Source organism: Oncorhynchus mykiss, chromosome Y, assembly GCF_013265735.2.
Source record: "Oncorhynchus mykiss isolate Arlee chromosome Y, USDA_OmykA_1.1, whole genome shotgun sequence".
NCBI lineage: Eukaryota > Metazoa > Chordata > Actinopteri > Salmoniformes > Salmonidae > Oncorhynchus > Oncorhynchus mykiss.
Genome location: NC_048593.1, coordinates 191,988 through 215,059, shown reverse-complemented (window position 1 = coordinate 215,059; position 23,072 = coordinate 191,988). Strand labels below are relative to the sequence as shown.

At 41.4% G+C, this 23,072-nt stretch overlaps 1 protein-coding gene across 1 annotated transcript in view; it reads left to right on the top strand.

The window, feature by feature from the left end:
* Positions 1 to 2,035: 2,035 nt before the first annotated feature.
* Positions 2,036 to 23,072, top strand: part of LOC110509487 (stromelysin-3) — a 44,627-nt gene continuing 23,590 nt past the window's right edge. Inside the window, exons 1-3 of the mRNA XM_021590380.2 lie at positions 2,036 to 2,392; positions 12,261 to 12,565; positions 22,613 to 22,756. Of these exons, the coding sequence (XP_021446055.2) occupies positions 2,282 to 2,392; positions 12,261 to 12,565; positions 22,613 to 22,756 (560 nt within the window). The 5' untranslated portion in view covers positions 2,036 to 2,281. The remainder of the gene's footprint in view (positions 2,393 to 12,260; positions 12,566 to 22,612; positions 22,757 to 23,072) is intronic.

Here is a 23,072-nt window from a genome sequence, read left to right as displayed (position 1 = left end):
AGAGAGGAACCATCCTTTTTCAGAAGCACATTATTGGTAGAGTAGAAATGTCTTACTATTGGTAAGCATATAATTGTTAACTAATAATATTAAACAAATCAGGTAAATACGTAATTTTTCTCTCACACCCGTACAGTTGATACCGGGATTCATACATGAAGAGCCCACTTCTCCAGTGTGCCAGAGGCCATCGAAGATGAGCCTTTGCCTACTGAAGACGCCGAACTGCAGTCAGGTCAAGAACCTGGTGAGGATGACGAGCACGCAGTTCCCTGAGACGGTTTCTGACAGTTTGTGCAGAAATTATTTGGTTTTTGGTTGTGGAATCCCACAGCTTCATCAGCTGTTCGGGTGGCTGGTCTAAGACGATCCCGCAGGTGAAGACGCTGGATGTGGCAGTCATGGGCTGGTGTGGTTACACGTGATCTGCGGTTGTAAGGCCGGTAGGATGAACTGCCAAATTCTTTAAAACAAGTTGGAGGCTGCTTATGGTAGAGAAAGGAACAGTAAAATCTCTGGCAACAGCTCTGGTAGACATTCCGGCAGTCAGCATGCCTATTGCACGCTCACTCAAAACTTGAGACATTTGTGGCATTGTGATGCATGACAGAACTGCTCATTTTAGAGTGGCATTTTATTATCCCCAGCACAAGGTGCACCTCTATAATGTTCATGCTGTTTAACCAGCTTCTTGATATGCCAAACATATCAGGTGGATGGATTATCTTGGCAAAGGAGAAATGCTCACGAACAGAAATAAGCTTTTTGTGCATATGAAACATTTCTGCGATCTCTTATTTCAGTTCATGAAACATGGGACCAACACTTTACATGCTGCGTTTATATTTTGTTCAGTATGTATTTCCACACTATGAGGGTGGAATAATGATAAAATTGCCCTTTTAGTATAAGAGCTGTTTGAAAAGACCTGAAATCTCTGCCTGTTTTGGAGGGATGGAGTTTTAGCCTGCTTGGTGGTGTTCATAGACCAATAAGAAAGAGGGTACCATACCTCTCTACCAATAACAACTCGATTTCAGTTCCCCCCTCCCGACTCAGACCACTCTCAGACAGCCCTAGCAAAGTTCTTGCTTGAGAAATTGGCTTTGCTAAAAAGCAATTTTGTTTATTTTTGACCATTTTAATTGTTATCAATCACAGTAAGGTACTGTACTTCATTGTTACACAGAAATTATTTAATAATGAGATAAAAACGGCTGCATTGGACATTTAATAGGCTAACCTAAAAACTGGAAAAAGTATCTTTGCAAGTAAACATCTTGAGTTACAAAAACAAATCTCCATCAAAGTAATCTATAAATCAAGGGTAATAAACTTGTTATTAATAACATGTCTCCAACCTATCAAACTCTACAGCCTGGTCTCAGACTAAACATAACATAGTAAATGTAAATCTGGGACAATCAAATGAGTATGATATGTTACGTTTGTTATGATTACTTAAGACAGAAGGTTACTTAAGGCAAAATCAAAAGGATGATGTTTTTTTTGGGGTGGATGGGTAGGTGTATAATGCAAACATCTAGCAGCCCAAAGGTTGCATGTTCGAATCTTCTCACAAACAACTTAGCTAATTAGCAACTTTGCGACTACTTACTACTTTTTAGCTACTTTGAAACTACTTAGCATGTTAGCTAACCCTAAACCTAACCCCTAACACTTTTAGCTAATCCTTCCCCTAACCCTCTAACCTTAAATTTAACCCTAACTCCTAGCCTAGCTAATGTTAGTCAGCCAGCTAAAGTTAGCCACCTAGCCACCTAGCTAACGTTAGCAAAAACAAATTGGAATTTGTAACATATTGTACATTTTGCAAATTTTTAACATATTATACAAATGGTGGTCTCAAATGAATACATACCATACGGAACCTAACATCATACTAAATGGAGTGTCTCGGATTTACGTACAGAATAATATGAAATGCTCTGAGACCAGGTTGTAACTCTAGTGGTCTGTTAGCCTAGAGACTACATTATTAGCACACTGAGTTTATGCTTAAGGTATTTTAAAAGAGAAGGTTCAGAAAGCGCTTGAGGACATGGATGCAGCTGGCAAGGGGTTAAATCACGTGGGCGCCTGGGAATTTATCACTTAGGACCATAAAAACGTGTAATTTGAAGAAAGAGAACAAAGAAATGAGGGAGTATAAAATCCCCTTGCGAGACACTTCTCCGTCATTCATTTCTTCTGCCCTTGCTATCCCCCAAAGTGTGCTCTTGCCCAGTCAAACTGCGAGTCTGCTCCGAATCAAAACACGATGCTGCTTCCTTGGGTTTACTGTAGCGTCTTGGCATATCACCTCTTGCTCTGCATTCATTCTATGCCAGTACTGGAGGGGAGAGCCAGCAACAGGTATAAAGCAGTGGCGGTGAGTGAATTACGATATAAATGCAGATGATGTGGAATTCTTTACATTTTGCAGAGCAGTCGCGTTTTATGAGTTGATATTATGGAGTCTGTATGTGGGTCCAGAATCACTCTCCGTGTGTGTTTTGAGAGGGAGAGAGAGAAAAGGAGAGGGAGAGAGAGAGAGCACATGCGTAAATGTGCACAATGCACGCACTATTTTCTTGTGAAGGTCTTTAGTAAATCAGTAACTTTGTTGTGCAATTTACAGGTATTCATGGCAAATTATTTTTTTCAAATTATTTGCAGCTATAGGCTACATGTCAATCAACTGGTACTGAAATACGATAGAACAGGTGTGTGTGTGTGTGTGTGTGTGTGTGTGAAGCTGAGGGCGACCTTGGTGGAATGTTGATAGAGATTGTATGCCAATGTATGAATAATTAAGGATGCAACCTATTTTCCCAGTGATTTGTAACAGACCATTAGTGACACGCTAATGACATGGTCACAAACTGGGTCGAGCCTTTACACCTTGATAGCCCTCAATATTTTCAATTGGTGGACAGACATGACAAAGGAGAAGCCCTAGACACAATACTTGCCTCTCAGATTTCACATAGGAGCTGGGCTTTGTGTACAGTAAATGGCAGCATTAAGTGGCCCTTTGCTGAGAGAGAGATAACATAAGGACTATGAGTTATTCATACAGAAGGAGTGTGGGAGTGGTTTGGAATGCTTCAGGCCAATCAGGTGGAAAGATACTTGGGTCTGAACTCTGAAGATAAATGCTTTTCTTATTCCATTTAATTAAATGCTTGGCTATTGTAGGAGGTGACTATGTACACTGAGTTTGGGAAATATTAGGAACACTCTTTCCAGGTGAATCCAGGTGAAAGCTATGATCGCTTATTAATGTTACTTGTTAAATCCACTTCAATCAGTGTAGATGAAGGGGAGGTGACCGGTTAAAGAAGGATTGTTAAGCCTTGAGACAATGGAGACATGGATTGTGTATGTATGCCATTCAGAGGGTGAATGGGCAAGACAAAATATTTAAGTGCCCTTGAAAAGGGTATGACAGTAGGTACCAGGCACACCGGTTTGAGTGTGTCAACAACTAAAACGCTGCTGGGATTTTGAAGCTCAACAGTTTCCCGTGTATCAAGAAGGGTCCACCACCCAAAGGACATCCAGTCAACTTCACACAACTGTGGGAAGGATTGGAGTCATCATGGGCCAGCATCCTTATGGAATGTTTCTGACACCTTGTAGAGTCCATGTTCTGACAAATTGAGTCTGTTCTCATGGCAAAAGGGGGTGCAACTCAATATTAGGAAGGTGTTCCTAATGTTTGTACACTCAGTGTATGTGACAAGATTGCGCTACTAAGCGCAAGATATAGACAAGGTGCATTTCACCCAACGATAGACAGAGAGCTGCTTCCTGTAGAAAAAAGTGGTATGTGGGGGAAGAAGTCAAACCTGAATAGAACACTGCTACTCATGGGGCAGGAGTTAAGAGTGTCTCAGCATGAGTCCAACATGAGGTGAGGCCTCCAGCAGTATGACAAACTCTGAACCAACTATATTAATTTGGGGACAGGTCAAAAAGCATTAACCATTTATAGCAATTTAGCTAGCTAGCAGGGTACCGTACCAAACCACAAATTACCTCTAAGTCCCGCGGCGTAAGCTCACAATTTTTAAAGGAGGAATCACTGTAGGCCTGATCACAGACAACGATGAGACAGCCTTTAGAGAGGACGTCAGAGACCTGGCCGTGTGGTGCCAGGACAACAACCTCTCCCTCAATGTGATCAAGGCAAAGGAGATGATTGTGGACTACAGGAAAAAGAGGACTGAGCACGCCCCATTCTCATCGTTGGGGCTGCAGTGGAGCGTCCCACCTGGCCAAAAGCCAGGGATTTTTGGCGAAAGCAAACGATGCTATTATCTAAGGATAGCACCTCCGTAAACAAAGAGAGAAAAGCATATTTCAACCCTGCAGGCGTGACACAAAACGCAGAAATACTCCAATATGTCCCATAAACATCACAAATGGTCATTTTGTTCGATTAATTCCATCGATATATATCCAAAATGTCAATTTATTTGGCGCGTTTGATCCAGAAAAACACTGTTTCAACTTGCGCAACGTGACTACAAAATATCTCAAAAGTTACCTGTAAACTTTGCCAAATCATTTCAAACTACTTTTGTAATACAACTTTAGGTATTTTTTAAAGTAAATAATCGATAAAATTGAAGACGGGATGATCTGTGTTCAATACAGGAGGAAAACAAACTGTAGCTAGCTTTCTGGTCACGTGCCTCTAACAGTCCACTTCAATTGACCCTCGTTCAAGATGGCCGTACTTCTTCATTACACAAAGGAAAAACCTCAACCAATTTCTAAAGACTGTTGACATCCAGTGGAAGCAATAGGAACTGCAAGAAGGTCCCTTAGAAATCTGGATTCCCAATGAAACCCCATTGAAAAGAGAGTGACCTAAAAAAAATAAATCTGAATGGTTTGTCCTCTGGGTTTTGCCTGTTAAATAAGTTATGTTATACTCACAGACATGATTCAAACAGTTTTAGAAACTTCAGTGTTTTCTATCCAAATAATATCTATCCAAATACTAATAATATGCATATCTTATCTTCTGGGGATGAGTAGCAGGCAGTTGAATTTGGGCATGCATTTCATCCGGACGTGAAAATACTGCCCCCTGTCACCAAGAAGTTAAAGGACGAAATGACCAAGAGTCTCGCAATACAGACAACTCTTCGTGTCGATCCTGTATTGCCGTTCCGCTGGCGACAGCCCAGCTCTGCCTAGTAGCATAGGCTCAGGAATCGGTGACTCGACCGTCTTCGGCAGCCCTCGGGGCAGGTTGGGAAGCCTCGGGTTCTCTCGGTAATGAGATCATTGGGAGCTTCCAGGATGACTCGGCAGCATGGTGGCATCCCTGTGCGTGCGAGCTAAATCTAATTTCCTCTCCCTTCGTCGTTCCCTTAATCGCCCATCAAATGGTCAAAGCGATGAGGGAATCGAGCTCCGTTGGTAACTCCTGGGCTGCAAGCTCGTCCTTGACCACCTCCGAGACGCCGTGCAGGAACATATCAAACAGTGCCTCTTGATTCCAAGCAATCTCCGCTCCCTGTCCATACAGCCAGCTGGGTTCTCAGTACATTGCGCAGACAGGAATAAAGAACTCTCCGGGAAGAAGAAAGGAGGTGGTGTATGTTTCATGATTAACCTCTAGTAACTCCCCATCCCGGGTGCGGGAGCGTAATCATCGACTGACACTAATTAGCATAACGCAACGGACATAAATATTCCTAGAAAATATTCCTATTCATGAAAATCACAAGTGAAATATATTGAGACACAGCTTAGCCTTTTGATAATCACCCTGTCATCTCAGATTTTCAAAATATGCTTTACAGCCAAAGCTAGACAAGCATTTGTGTACGTTTATTGATAGCCTAGCATAGCATTTTGTCCAGCTAGCAGCAGGTAACTTGGTCACGGAAATCAGAAAAGCAATCAAATTAAATCGTTTACCTTTGATGAGCTTCGGATGTTTTCACTCACGAGACTCCCAGTTAGATAGCCAATGTTCCTTTTTTCAAAAACTATTATTTTTGTAGGCAAAATAGCTCCGTTTGTTCTGAGAAATCACCCGGAAATTGCAGTCACGAAAAGCCGAAAAATATTCCAAATTAGCTCCTTAATATCGACAGAAACATGGCAAACGTTGTTTATAATCAATCCTCAAGGTGTTTTTCAAATATCTATTCGATAATACATCCACCGGGACAATTGGTTTTTCAGTAGGACCGATTGGAATAATGGCTACCTCTGTATTTTACGTGAGAATCACTCTGGGAGCCATCAGGTGACCAGTTGCGCAATATAGCCGCTTACGGGTATTCTTCAACATAAATGCGTAAAACTACATCACAATGCTGTAGACACCTTGGGGAATACGGAGAAAAAGTAATCTGGTTGATAGCCCATTTACTGCTCAATAGGGACGCATTGGAACGCAGAACTTTCAAAAGATGAGTCACTTCCGGATTGGATTTTTCTTTCGCCTGCAATATCAGTTCTGTTATATTCACAGTCACATACAATATTTTTACAGTTTTGGAAACTTTAGAGTGTTTTCTATCATAAGCTGTCAATTATATGCATATTCTAGCATCTTGTCCTGACAAAACATCCTGTTTACTACGGGAATGTTATTTTTTCAAAAAATGAAAATACTGCCCCCTAGTCACAAAAGGTTAACGACTCATGGTGTGATTGTGATAATGTACAGGAACTGAAATACTTTCAGAATGCACTGTGGATATGGTATTCTAGTCAATGCCACTCCGACACTGCTCGTCCTTATATTTAAATATTTCTTAATTCCAATCTTTTACTTTAAGATTTGTGTGTATTGTTAGATACTACTGCACGGTTAGAGCTAGGAATGCAAGCATTTCGCTACACCTGCAACAACATCTGCTAAATATATTCATTTGACCAATAAAATTTGTTTTACTTTGATTTGGCGGCCTATTTTTCTCCGACATAGTCAATCAAATTTATTTATAAGCCGATGTCAGAAAGTGCTGTACAGAAACCCAGCCTAAAACCCCAAACAGCAAGCAATGCAGCTGCAGAAGCACGGTGGTTAGGAAAAACTCCCTCGAAAGGCTAGAACCTAGGAAGAAACCTAAAAAGGTACCAGGCTATGAGGGGTGGTCAGGGTGGAGATTATTACAGAACATGGCCAAGGTGTTCAAATGTGCATAGATGACTAGCAGGGTCAAATAATAATAATCACAGTGGTTATCGAGGGTGCAATAGGTCAGCACCTCAGGAGTAAATGTCAGTTGGCTTTTCATAGCATCTCTACCGCTCCTGCTGTCTCTAGAGAGTTGAAAACAGCAGGTCTGGGACAGGTAGCACATCCGGTGAACAGGTCAGGGTTCCATAGCCGCAGGCAGAACAGTTGAAACTGGAGCAGCAGCACGGCCAGGTTGACTGGTGTCATGGCGTTGGCCTGTGGGTAAGGTTTATGACCCCCCCATAAATACCTTTCTCACTTCCCTCTCTCTTGACTCTACAGAAGGAGTCTTGAATAGCCTTTGTTAAACAGAGTCTGGGTATATCAAACAAGTGGAGGAAAAGGAACCATATTTCGGTAATAGAACCAGTTTGAAATATGTGTTGGTACTTAATGAATATGATGTCAGTTCGGTTGTCATGCGCTAGGAAAGGACGGACATAGTATCCCGTCTACCACACAACGACGACACTACAACGTTTCCCGTTCACCACCAGAGACGCTCTTCAAAGGACAAAGGACTCTGTTGGGCAACTCGGCCTTCCATCTACCACCAACCTATTGAAGCGCTGCTCAGAGTAAATATTTATTGAGTTTTCCTTTTCCAAATGGGTGGTATTTTATAATGCATAAGATTCTGTATTTTACGATAGAGTAGCTGCCTACGGCCCGATAGAGACATCGCTTCTCCCTTTGTTCTTCAGTCTTCCCGCTCTTTCACTCACACCCAGCCCCCTTTTCTTTGTGTAACCAGCTGTCATATCTGTTCCGTCCACTCGGGACGTATTCCTTTATGACGTAATTTGTAATCAAGGTATGATTCATTCTATGTATATGTAATTCTGTGTGATTAATTAGGTATGTAGTAAATAAATAATTAAACCCAATTTTGTATTGCTGATTCAACTTGTTAGCCAGGGTTTGTGAAGATAACCAAGAATTTACAACTTTCAGATGAGACTGAAATAAGGTGACGATTAATATTGACTGCTATTGATGTAAAATATTACTAGGTCTTTAAGAGTTCATTCAGAAGATAACAGCTCTATAAATATTATTTTGTGGTTCCACGACTTTCTAATTACAGCCAAAGACACGACAATGGGGACAGCAAAGAGTCACCGTGTTCACCATGTTTCATCGAAATGTACAGCTGTGTGTCATCCACATAGCAGTGAAAGTTAACATTATGTTTCCGAATGACCTCACCAAGAGGTAAAATATATAGTGAAAACAATAGTGGTCCTAAAACAGAGCCTTGAGGAACACCGACATTTACAGTTGATTTGTCAGAGAACAAACCATCCACAGAGAGAAACTGATATCTTTCCGACAGATAAGATCTAAACCAGGCCAGAACTTGTCCGTGTAGACCAATTTGGGTTTCCAGTCTCTCCAAAAGAATGTGGTGATCGATTATTTCAAAAGCAACACTAAGGTCTAGTAGCACGAGGACAGATGCAGAGCCTCGGTTGGACACCATTTAAAGGTAATTTACCACCTTCACAAGTCTAGTCTCAGTGCTATTATGGAGTCTAAAACCAGACTGAAGTGTTTAGTATACATTGTTTTTCTTCAGGAAGGCAGTGAGTTGCTGTGCAACAGCTTTTTCAAAATGTTTTGAGAGGAAAAGGCCGATTAGTGTTTTATATTTTCTGCGTTTGGCTTTTTCAAGAGAGGCTTTATTACTGCCACTTTTAGTGAGTTTGTCAGGATAGTCTCATCAGGATGCCGCCTCATCTGCTTCTCTTTCACCGCCGCTTCCTCTTTCGAGTCCCGGGGATTAGGGCCTGGTCCAGAGTGAGCAGAATGTCCAGAGCTGCTGATTTGTTGAAGAAGACATTTTCATCCAATTTGAGGTTAGTGATCACTGTTCTGATGTCCAGGAGCTGTTTTCGGTGATAGGAAATGATGGAAGTTAAGATCGTAAAAAAACATGCAGAATTGGTCAGGAGCCCGTAAGACGGCTGCTATTCACTGCAGTGGCATCTTCAATTCTTGTTCCCTATCGAATGACATCTCACTCCCCAGGGTGCAATTGATAGGTTTCTCACATCTTCCTTGTTTTCTTTCAGTCACTTATCTTTCCCACTAGTTTTCACAGTCTTCATCAACAACTGAGGCGTGCTACAGAAGAGTCTGCACTTTCTTTTCAAACGACTTTGCTGACTTTAACTGAATGATAAAAAGACAAGAGTTACCATGGTAAAGCATAGATTAACGGTCAGAGGGCAGCCACAGACATGCTGTATATCGAAAAGGGAGCATGTCGATGCTCCTTAAAAAACCTGTCAATTGAGAAAGAAATATGGTTTAAAGCAACGCTGACAGCTCCACTTTGAGAGATACTACTGAGTGTTATCTAGTGATCATCAGTGATATCTGAACATGTAGATGCTTGTGCAGATAATTGAAGCTTAAGAGGAGCTTTACTGGAGCTTGGCACTTGGCAACAAGTCTACATTCTTATGCCATAATTTTTCAGAGGTAAGAGATCTCCACATTTCAACAGACTTATTAGGGAGATTCCGAACCTTAAAGCTTAAGGCACTTTAAGAAATAAGAGATACTTACATAGGGTTTTACAATTCAAGCCAAGAGAATCTTTATCGAACAAAACAAACATTTATTGTGTAACTGGGAGTCTCGTGAGTGCAAACATACGAAGATCATCAAAGGTAAGCGATTCATTTTATTGCTTTTCTGACTTTCATGACCAATCTACTTTGCTGCTAGCTGTTTGTAATGTTTTGTCTGCTGAGAGCTGTCCTCACATAATCGCATGGTTTGCTTTCACCGTAAAGTATTTTTGAAATCTGACACACCAGGTGGATTAACAATACGTTACGCTGTGTTTTGGTATATTGCACTTCTGATTTCATTAAAATGTAATATTTTTAGTAATTTAATTTGAATTTGAACTCTGCAATTCACCGGATGTTGACGAAAATGATCCCGCTAAAGGGATCTGTGCGCCAATAGGTTAACCACATCTGGATGGATCCATAATGATTTTCTATGGGAGTAAATATCACCGAATGACAGAAATATTGGAATAAAGTAGGCTAATGAAGGCAACAAATTGTTGCTTACTGGAACACCCAAAGTCATCCAATTGTTATAATAGGATTTGAAGCAATAGCCTTCCTCACTTAACCCTAAATCTTGTAATAAATCCTGTGGAAAATGAGCAAGTTGACGTGACTAAACTGCTTGGAGTAACCCTGGATTGTAAACTGTCATGGTCAAAACTTATTGATATAACAGTAGCTAAGTTGGGGAGATGTCTGCCCATTACAAAGCGCTGCGCTACCTTCCTCTTTGGGATAGGGGGCAGCATTTTCACTTTTGGATAAATAGTGTGCCCAATTTCAACTTCCTGCTACTCATGCCAAGAATATAAGATATGCATATTATTAGTCGATTTGGATAGAAAACACTCTGAAGTTTCTAAAACTGTTTGAATCATGTCTGTGAGTATAACATAACTTATGTAGCAGGCATAACCCCGAGGACTAACCATTCAGATTTTTTTTGTTTTTGAGGTCACTGTCTATTCAACGGGTTTTGAGTTCCTACCGCTTCCACTGGATGTCACCAGTCTTTGGAAATTGGTTGAGGTTATTCATTTGTGTAATGAAGAAGTACGGCCATCTTGAATTTGTGTCATTTGAAGTGTATTTTTTGAGAAGGCGCATGACTAGAAAAGTAGTGTGAGTTTGTTGTCTTCCTGTATTGAACACAGATTGTCCCGTCTACAATTTGATTGATTATTAACGTTTAAAAATACCTAAAGTTGTATTGCAAAAGTAGTTTGAAATGTTTTGGCAAAGTTTATAGGCAACTTTTGAGATATTTTGTAGTGATGTTGCGCAAATTGCTGTGCTTTTCTGGATCAAACACAAATAAATGGACATTTTGGATATATATTGATGGAATTAATCGAACAAAAGGACCATTTGTGATGTTTATGGGACATATTGGAGTGCCAACAAAAGAAGCTTGTCAAAGGTAAGGCATGATTTATATTTTATTTCTGCGTTTTGTTTCGCCCCTGCAGGGTTGAAATATGCTACTCTCTCTTTGTTTACTGTTGTGCTATCATCAAATAATAGTTTCTTATGCTTTCGCCGAAAAGCCTTTTTGAAATCTGACGATGGCTGGATTCACAACGAGTGTAGCTTTAATTTGGTATCTCACATGTGTGATGTAATGAAAGTTAGAATTGTATAGTATTTTATTTGAATTTGGCGCTCTGCATTTTCCCTGGCAATTGGCCAAGTGGGACTCGACTGTCCCGTCTATTCCAGAGAGGTTTAACAGCACTATCAACAAGGTAGGTCCTACAGGCTCTAGTTTTGTTGCAACTGGACTACTGTTCAGTCGTGTGGTCAGGTGCCCCAAAAAAGGGACTTAGGAAAATTGCCATTGTCTCAGAACAGGGCAGCAAGGCTGGCCCTTGGATGTACACAGAGAGCTAATATTAATAATATGCATGTCAATCTCTCCTGGCTCAAAGTGGAGCAGAGATTGACTTCATCACTACTTGTATTTGGGAGAGGTATTGACATGTTGAATGCACTGAGCTGTCTGTTTAAACGACTAGCACACAGCTCAGACACCCATGCATACCCCACAAGACATGCCACCAGAAGTCTCTTCACAGTCCCCAAAGTCCAGAACAGACTATGGGAGGCGCACAGCACTACATAGAGCCATGACTACATGGAAATCTATTCCATATCAAGTAACTGTTGCAAGCAGTACAATTAGATTTAAAATCCAGATAAAAATACACCTTATGGAACAGCGGGGACTGTGAAGTAACACAAACATAGGCACAGACACATGCATGTAGATATGTGGTAGTGGCACAAAGTGTGTTGTGAAATATGTGAATGCATTGTAATGTTTTTGAAATGGCATAAACTGCCTTAATTTTGCCCCCAGGAATAAATACAAATACATGCAATTTTGTCTAAACAATAGCCTCATTTACTTTCTTCAAACGGTACTTAGTTGCATATACCTCTGTTCACAGGGATGGCCTCAGAAGACCCACAACTATGACCTGAAGAAGAGGGGCAGGTTTAGCCATACTCAGGACATGCTGAAGGAACGATCGCGCCCGTCAGGAAGTGTCTATCCAGAGACTGTGCTTCCAGGGAATGGAACAGAGTTGGTCTGGAACCGGCCTCGCTGTGGCGTTCCAGACTATCCTACTCAGAAGCAAGGTGGTGTCATGGACTACCACATGCGGAAGGGGGAATCCTTTGGAGGAAAGCAGCGTCAGAAGCGATTCGTTCTCTTTGGGGGGCGCTGGGACAAGACTGACCTCACCTACAAGTAAGGGTCTTCTTTGGTCGCTCTAGAGTCTAGACACACTCATACATTTATTTTTCAATGGGGTATACTATTTTGGGGAAGCTTTCTGGGGAGCTTTTATACGTGGCGGGCACACTCAATATGTCACTGATGTCTTAGTAGTTTAGCCAGCATGCACAGAGATAGAAAGGCAATCCCTATCAAGATAGACTGGTTCACTCCTACATTACACTGGCTGACAAAGGCCGCTACAGGGGTGTATTTTCTTCTGAATGAAAGGTGGGTGATGGGGAAATATGTATCATGCTGGTCCCCATCCTAACTTCTTTTATATGCTCAAAAACAGTCATTATTTGGGTGAGATCACCCAGGTTACAGCTACTGTGAGGAGGGAGGAGCCTTTACATTTTATGGTCCAATGCAGCCATTTTATTTCAATAGCAAATCATTTCTGGGTAACAATTCAGTAAGTTAGTGATTATTTTCAATTAAAATGGTCAATAAGAAACAAAAATAGCTTCTTAGCAAAGGGCATTTTTTCAAGCAAGACAAGAATATTGCTAGGACTGTCTGGGAGCACTCAGAGTGAGGAGGGGAAAACTAGCTGTTCAAATCAAATCAAATCAAATTTATTTATATAGCCCTTCGTACATCAGCTGATATCTCAAAGTGCTGTACAGAAACCCAGCCTAAAAGCAATGCAGGTGTAGAAGCACGGTGGCTAGGAAAAACTCCCTAGAAAGGCCAAAACCTAGGAAGAAACCTAGAGAGGAACCAGGCTATGTGGGGTGGCCAGTCCTCTTCTGGCTGTGCCGGTTGGAGATTATAACAGAACATGGCCAAGATGTTCAAATGTTCATAAATGACCAGCATGGTCGAATAATAATAAGGCAGAAACTCCAAAGGCCAAAACAAGCTGAAATCATAATTTTCACAATTGCACAGTATTATTCCAACCTCATAGTGTGGAAATATACAGTGCATTGGGAAATTATTCAGACCCCTTCACTTCTTCCACATTTATCCGCAGCGTTGAAGGTCCCCAAGAACACAGTGGCCTCCATCATTCTTAAATGGTTGAAGTTGGGAACCACCAAGACACTTTCTAGAGTTGTCCACCAGGCCAAACTGAGCAATCGGCGGAGAAGGGCCTTGGTCAAGGAGGAGACCAAGAACCCGATGGTCACTCTGACAGAGCTCCAGAGTTCTTCTGTGGAGATGGGAGAACCTTCCAGAAAAACAGCCATATCTGCATCACTCCACCAATCAGACCTTTATGGTAGTGTCTAGACAGAAGCCACTCCTCAGTAAAAGTCACATGACAGTGCACTTGGAGTTTGCCAAAAGGCACCTAAAGGACTCTCAGACCATGAGAAACAAGATTCTCTGGCCTGAATGACAAACGTCACATCTGGAGGAAACCAGGCACCGCTCATCACCTGGCCAATACCATCCCTACGGTGAAGCATGGTGGTGGCAACATCATGCCGTGAGGATGTTTTTCAGCAATAGGGACTGGGAGACAGGTCAGGATCAAGGGAAAGATGAATGGAGCAACGTACAGAGAGATCCTTGATGAAAACCTGCTCCAGGACCTCAGGCTGAGGTGAAGTTTCACTTCCCAACAGGACAACGACCCTAACACAAGCCAATACAACTCAGGGGTGGCTTTGGGACAAGTCTCTGAATGTCCTTGAGTGGCCCAGGCAGATCCCAGACTTGAACCCGATCGAACATCTCTAGAGAGACCTGAAAATAGCTGTGCAGCAACACTCCCCATCTAACCTGACAGGACTTGAGAGGATCTGCAGAGAAGAATGGGATAAACTCCCCAAATACAGGTGTGCCAGGTTTGTAGCGTCTCGAGGCTGTAACGGCTGCCAAAAGAGCTTCAAAGTACGGAGTAAAGGGTCTGAATACTTATATAAAAAAGGAAATATATTTACGTATATAAATTTGCAAAAATCACTAAAAAACGTTTTTTGCATTGTCATTATGGGGTATTGTGTATAGATTGATGAGGGGGAAAAAACAATTTATCAATTTCAGAATAAGGCTCTAATGTAACAAAATGTGAAAAAAGTGAAAGGGTATAAATACTTTCTGAATGCACTGTATATAAATCACAGGAAAATCCATTTTTTACTGCACTGGGCCTTTAATCGAAAACGAAAGACATTTCAGTGATGGATAACTGACTTTGTTGTAGACTTGCAACTGCTGTCTTAAGCTCTGCTGTAGACATCAATATTATAATACATGTAACCCGTTTCAGGAAACTAGGCTATGTCGCGGGTCACTACTTCACAGGAGAGCCGTTTGAACATAAAAAAAAGGTTATCAAAATGTTTTTTTTTTGGCAGAAATGTATTTTCGAACATGTGAACATTCATTTGCCTTAATAACAAACTTGTATGCCATCTGTAAATACGAATACAATTGTTAAATTACGAGCCTAGTTGGTTTAACCACAGATTAGCCATGATTGGCTGAGACATGCCGAGAGATGAGTTTGGATTGGTGCCATATCGCATGCTTCTGTCTATTTGAGCTGGTCAGTATGTGTAGGTAATCCTGTCTAACGCAGCTTTAATTTTTTTTTATTGCGTAGTAAAACTGCAGAAGCGCTGCTCTCCACTTTCTGGAGTACTGAGTTTTGAAATCAGTAGAATTCGAGTGATAGCTAAGGAGATGGAAAAAAAACCTGTCTCCAGATTAAGTCTTCAAACTAAGGGCAACCATGGCATCCGTGACAGGAGACGGATCCATCTATGATGTATACGGGTAAGATAGTCTAGCTAGCTATATTTTAAGATATTATGCGTTTCTAATTTTGAGTGTACTGTTAGCTAGCTAACGTTAGCTGGCTGGCTCGCTAGCTAATGTTACTTGTATGATCTTATTATTCGTATCTCAGAGCCATTTGCTTGGCTAGTTATAGCCTAATGTTAGCTAGCTAACATTGAATTTGGTTGGTTAGCTACCTGCAGATTCATGCAGGGTAGTAACGTCATGAGTTGGGATTATGGTTCATTATTTAGCTAGGTACTGTACATGTCACTATGCAAGTAATCATTTCTGGTGAGTTTGTCAATTAAGTCTGGCCATCTACTCCGATTTCAGAGCACACTCGACCGAGTGTGCCAGAGCACAGAATAACTAATGAATTTACGGACGCTCAACAAACATTGAATATGGCCGGTGTCAGTAAACGTCAGCAAAAAAGTGTAAAGAAATTGTTGCCAGCAGCACAGTTAGTAACCAACGCTCTGGATAACATGAAAACAGTCTAACCAGCTCTGCTAGGGCGAGTAGAGTGGTCAGAGTTTGGATGAGGTCTAAAGCTTAAGAGGGTGTGAACGATGATGAATGGGTGTAGACAAAGAAAAGCTCTCCAGTAGGTACCAAAACATTCAAAGGCCATTTTCTCAAGAGTGAGGTTACAAGTTTATCAACTTTCAAAGTAGAATTACTTTTCCATTGTTCCTCAAATGCAGTGTATGATATACCATTTTCTAGCTCTGAGTCTCTACTTTTATCCAATGTAAAAAACACAATTTCAAATGTTGCTACATAAGACTGAATCAAGGTGGTCGGTCGGTCACATATGCAATTTAGCAGACACCTTTATCCAAACCGACTTAGTCATGCATGCGTACATTTTACGTTTGGGTGGTCCGGGAATCAAACTCACTACCCTTGCGTTACAAGTAGAGGTAGACCGATTAATCAGAATGGCCGATTAATTAGGTTTTCATAACAATCGGTAATCTGTATTTTTGGGCGCCGATTTGCCGATTTTTAAAATGTATTTTTTATACCTTTATTTAACGAGGCAAGTCAGTTAAGAACACATTCTTATTTTCAATGACGGCCTAGGAATGGTGGGTTAACTGCCTTGTTCAGGGGCAGAACGACAGATTTTCACCTTGTCAGCTCGGGGGATCCAATCTTGCAACCTTACAGTTAACTAGTCCAACGCAATAACGTTCTGCCTCTCTCTCGTTGCACTCCACAAGGAGTGCAGTAAGCCAAGGTAAATTGCTAGCTAGCATTAAACTTATCTTACAAAAAACAATCAATCATAATCACTAGTTAACTACACATGGTTGATGATATTACTAGATATTATCTAGCGTGTCCTGCGTTGCATATAATCTGACTGAGCATACAAGCATACAAGTATCTAAGTATCTGACTGAGTGGTGGTAGGCAGAAGCAAGCGTGTAAACATTAATTCAAACAGCACTTTCGTGCATTTTGCCAGTGGCTCTTCGGTGTGTGTCAAGCATTGCGCTGTTTATGACTTCAAGCCTATCAACTCCCGAGATGAGGCTGGTGTAACCGAAGTGAAATGGCTAGCTAGTTAGCGTGTGCTAATAGTGTTTCAAACATCACTCGCTCTGAGCCTTCAAGTAGTTGTTCCCCTGGCTCTGCATGGGTAACGCTGCTTCGATGGTGGCTGTTGTCATTGTGTTTCTGGTTCGAGCCCAGGGAGGAGCGAGGTGCGAGGAGCGAGGAGAGGGACGGAAGCTATACTGTTACACTGGCAATACTAAAGTGCCTATAAGAACATCCAATAGTCAAAGGTTAATGAAATACAAATGGTATAGAGGGAAATAGTCCTATAATTCCTATAATAACTACAACCTAAAACTTCTTACCTGGGAATATTGAAGACTCATGTTAAAAGGAACCACCAGCTTTCATATGTTCTCATGTTCTGAGCAAGGAACTGAAACGTTAGCGTTCTTACATAGCACATATTGCACTTTTACTTTCTTTTTGCATTATTTAAATCAAATTGAACATGTTTCATTATTTACTTGAGGCTAAATTGATTTTATTGATGTATTATATTAAGTTAAAATAAGTATTAATTCAGTATTGTTGTAATTGTCATTATTACAAATACATTTTTAAAAATCGTCCGATTAATCTGTATCGGATTTTTTGGTCTTCCAATAATCAGTATCGGTGTTGAAAAATTATAATCGGTCGACCTCTAGTTACAAGCATCATGCTCTACTAACTGAGCTACAAAGGACCTCAAAGGAGAGGGTGCCCAGTCTATGTGTATTCAGTGTTTAGCTGTGTTTATGTTTATGATGTAATTTCAAACCAAACGTAACAGAAAACTAGGAGGCACAACATCAATTTAGTTTGGTGTTTCTTTGCCTTTGAAGCATCTTTTGATTGACACGATGAACCCTGTGCCCTCAGGGTCGTTTGGTCTCTTCCTTGTGTTTTGACTGCCTCGGCTCTTCCATTACAGTTAAAAGACAGGCCTAGCCAGACATTGGCCACCCTCCTTCTCTGTCATTAGGAGTCTGGCAGTCATGACCTGAAAAACCACAGCCATTTACAAGAGTCAGAGCACTCAAGCATGTTACAGCGGAGCAACCCAAATATTTCCCAACATCTGCACATACAGCTCAGCAGGGAGGGGGCTGTAGAGTGGAAAGGTCAAGCTAATAGTTACTTCCAGGAGAGTGTTATCAGAGCAGAGCCAAGAAGAATAAGTCTTTGTTGTTGCGGAACTCAATTTCCTTTTCAACATTACAGTAAGTGTCACTCTTGAGAAAAAATCTAGACGATGTAAAAACATAGAAGAGAGAAATAATGGTGTGGAATAGAAAATAGAGAGCTCATGTTTTCATGTGAAACATGGCATATGTATTGATCAAACTGCTGAGTATAATCAACCACCCTTCGCCAAACACCAAAATATTGCCTCATTAGTCATTACTCATGTTCCCTTAGAGGTAACCACTTACTAAGTATCCCTAAATATAGCTTCATGGTCATTTTGCTGATTGTCAATAGGCACAGAACCTCCCGTGCCCTTTACTCCCTCTCACACACAATCATTTCTGCACACACAGCTGGGTGGCCTCTTTTCAAGAAAGAAATGATTTACAGCACAGTAAGGGTGTGTACTGCACTCTGCTGGCTCATCACATTTTCACCTCAGGAGACACACAACATCACAGAGCGGGACCTGCAACTTTTGCCCCTCAAGCCAGCAATCAGCACTGTTGTTCCCAGTCTGGTTCCACTCCTCTTCTCCCATAGTGGCTGGCTGTGGTGAGGAACAAGTCGAGCGACTGACTGCAGGGGGGGGGGGGGGTCATTACCAGGCCAGTGTTTTGCTGTCTTCTCTGTGTTGACTTTGTTGTAATATTAACGGACTGTAGCATTAGCAACACAGTGACTGTTCCATAGTAGTCTCTTACTCCTCCCAGAGCACAACTTTAAAGTGGAACTGACAGTGTGTTAATTACTTTGCAGAAAAACACAATCATCATATCAGTCAAAATATCAAATTCACAGTTTATGCTACAAAACCAAAACCAACCAATTCAACAATACATTTCTTGGTAGTCCCAAAAATATTGCAGGTTGTAAATCAAAGCTGGCCTGGTACATTGTTTGCTACCTCCACCCATTTGGAATGCACTGTTTCAGTTTCAATGACTCAATATTTTGAATAAACGGACGACTGTTACTAAGGCTGGGAATGTCAATACAAGTCCCAGCAAGCACTGACAATGAATGACCAAAAAACTAAATCTGCAACAAAACACCATGCACACCAATGCACACCTATTTCAGCAGTAGCCTAGGCTGGCTACTCAACTACAATACATCTTGAGTGCACCATACATCAATGCAGCATTCATTATTTATTTAGCAAGCTAAAAACACAGAGCCTAACATTAGCTATCTACTAGGAGGATGTCATGTAATTGGAGGAGTGGGTAAGTGAACGACTTGTCCCCCTCATCGTTTTTCAGTGGCTAAATATACAGCTGTCATTTGCTACTGACTGAAAACACAAACTTCAGTTCAAAGTGCAGGCCCGTGTGGCAAATAGCTTATTTGCATATAGGCCTAATGTAGCTCTGATTGGCTATGGCACGTTTTATTTACGGCAGTGTCTATTAATTGTCCAAACCCACGGCCATCTTCCCACTCTATATTGCTATAGAATTTTCACAAATGCCTTACTACACAGTACCAGTCAGAAGTTTGGACACACCTACTCATTCCAGGGTTTTACTTTATTTTTACTATGTAGAATAATAGAGAAGACATTAAAACTATGAAATAACATATGGAATCATCTAGTAAGCAAAAAAGTGTTAAACAAATATATTTGAGATTCTTCAAAGTAACCACCCTTTGCCTTGATGACAACTTTGCACACTCTTGGTATTCTCTCAGCCAGCTTCATGAGGTAATCACCTGGAATGCATTTGAATTAATAGGTGTGCCTTGTTAAAAGTTCATTTGTGGAATTTCTTTCCTTCTAAATGCATTTGAGCCAGTCAGTTGTGTTCTGTATACCACCCATATTTGGTTAAAGATCAAGTCCATATTATGGCAAGAACAGCTCAAATAAGAAAAGAGAAACAACAGTCCATCATTACTGTAAAACATGAAGGTCAGTCAATCTGGAAAATGTCAAGAACTTTGAAAGTTTATTAAAGTGCAATCGCAAAAACCATCAAGCCCTTTGATGAAACTGGCTCTCATGAGGACTGCAACAGGAAAGGAAGTCTGAGTTACCTCTGCCACAGAGGATAAGTTCATTAGAGTTAACTGCCTCAGAAATTTCAGTCCAAATAAATGCTTCACAGAGTTCAAGTAACAGACACAGATCAACATCAACAGAAGACTGCGTGAATCAGGCCTTCATGGTCGAATTGCTGCAAAGAAACCACTACTAAAGGACACCAATAATGTCAGGCTGGTATGAAGGGATCGGGAGACAGGCACAGGAATGCATAATAGGGTTTTTTATTTCCCAAATGACAGCTTGCCGTGTAAAGGCACGTGGAAGATGACCAAACAAACACGTATACAAAACAGGGGAGAAACCCAAACAAAAGAGCGAGGAGTACCTCGAATAAATACACAATTGCACAATGATTATCACACGGGACGAGACCCGTAATCTGCACAATATACGTGGCACGAAAGCCAAAACAATATAGCACAGGTACTCACACGACCAATGGTCATTCGACCAATAATCAACAGGACAATGGTGAACAAAGGACACACTTACACAATTACTAATCAAATGGGAATAGGGACCAGGTGTGCGTAATGACAGTTCCGGAGGGATCTGTGAAAAATTTGAAGAGACTTGCTTGGGCCAAGAAACACGAGGACATTAGATCGGTGGAATTCTGTCCTTTGATCTGATGAGTCCAAATTCGAGATTTTTGGTTCCAATTGCCATGTCGATGTGGGACGCAGAGTAGGTGAATGGATGATCTCCGCATGTAAGGTTCCCATCGTGAAGCACGGAGGAGGAGGTGTGATGGTGTGGGGGTGCTTTGCTGGTGACAGTTGGTTATTTATTTAGAATTCAAGGCACACTTAACCAGCAAGGCTACCACAGCATTCTGCAGCGATACGCCATCCCATCTGGTTTGCGCTTAGTGGGACTATCATTTGTGTAAGGGCTGTGTAAGGGCTATCTGACCAAGAAGGAGTGTGATGGCGTGCTGCATCCGATGACCTTGCAATCACCCGACATCAACCCAGTTGAGATGGTTTGGGATGAGTTGGACCACAGAGTGGAGGAAAAGCAGCCAACTTGTGTTCAGCATATGTGGGAACTACTTCAAGACTGTTGGAAAATAATTCCAAGTGAAGCTGGTTGAGAGAATGCCAAGAGTGTGCAAAGCTGTCATCAAGGCAAAGGGGGGCTACTTTGTAGAATCTAAAACATAAAATATATTTTGTTTTGTTGAACATTTTTTAGTTTACTACATGATTCCATATGTGTTATTTCATAGTGTTGATGTATTGACTATTAGTCTACATTGTAGAAAATAGTCCAAATAAAGAAAAACCCTTGAATGAGCATGTTTGTCCAAACTTTTGACTGGTACTGTACGTCATTCCCCAAAACGTCATACATTCATGAAAATGTGAAAATGACCATATCTAAGTGCTTGATTGTCATATATTTTTTAAAGGTGGCATATTCTTTCTGAAGGTGTATATGATTTTAATAAGATTTCATGTTGTTAAAACGCTATCAGTTCCACTTTAATGCGAGTCTGCTCCAGGCGTCAGGTGCTGTAGGTGGAATCGCGCCCCGGCATGCATCGCCCTCGTAGGGTTAGGGAGTTTTCATTTAGGTAGAGTGGGGTTATAGAGTGACAGCACAACCTGGCCTCTCCTGTCTGGGCATGCATGTAGGGCCTAAACACAATGAGACACAATACATTTCTCTAACGCACCCAACTACCCACACAACTACCCCATGAAATCTAAAATGAAGAATGAAAGTGATAGCCGCCATGGCTGGTATCAAGGGGGGTAGAAGAGAAAATGTCTGCAGGGCAGGGGGGTAACGGAAGAGGTGGTGGAAATGGCACGAGATGGAGATTGAGACAAAACATGTCACGGTTGTTTAAATGCCCTCCATAGGGGGAAACAAGTGCTACCCTTTCTGTCTGTCAACGCCTGTCATAATAATGCAGGTCTTAGTGTTTGGAAGCACGAACAACCACTGTCAACTCTCCCTTTAGCCTTCTCTGCTAATCCACATCAGCTGTGAACAAGTGAAGTTATGTTACGGCACATGACCTATGCCTTGAATAACAAGTATGAATCCGAATACATGATTCTGAATAAAGAGTGTTGGTTGGTTAGTTGGGTCAGTATGCAAGCACCTCTATCTCATAGTCTTTGTTCATGTTGCTGTATACGAACCATGCCATCATGGTGTCAGTTGATCTGCCATTGTGCAGACAGTTGAGCTAATCCATAGATCCCATTCAGCAACATATGATATCAGATTCCTTTGTCAGCTCCAACCCACCAGTCAAGCTGGGCAGCATCAGACTGGGCTTTGCGCCCACTTTACTGCAGCCTCTCTCACAACAGCCAGATTATCCCGGGCCGAGGCCAGGGTCACCTCGTGCCCATAAAGCAACCAGAGAAATGCCCCCTGCAAAAGAGGATTATGGGTAGAACACAAAGATGCCAATCACACCGGTGGTCCCTGACACAAGTGTGTGTGTGTGTGTATGTGTGTCGCAGGATTATGCGCTTCCCTTGGCAACTGAGTAAGGAGAAAGTGCGTGGAATCCTACAGGAGGCGCTGCTTGTGTGGAGTGACGTCACACCTCTGAAGTTCACCGAGGTCAGCAGTGGGAGAGCTGACATCATCATCGACTTCACCAGGTAATAATCATACTAGATGATAGATGTTCTAAGTTTGTATTTGGGCATTTTGGGCATTGTGGTCAGAGGCAAAAACAACTTGTAACTGCTAACACTATGAGAACCTGAGGCATCCCAAGTGCCAGGCTTGAGATCAAGATCAAATCTTTTTCAACTCACTTATTTCAGGAAATCAATAGAAAGTTTAGGAAATTAAGACAAAAATGCCCCATCAATTAGTATGACAGTTTTTAAATATACCAGCATAACTGCATGACTCAACTAGAAATGAATCACAGTATTTGCACACATCAGCACTGCCATACAGTATACAGTA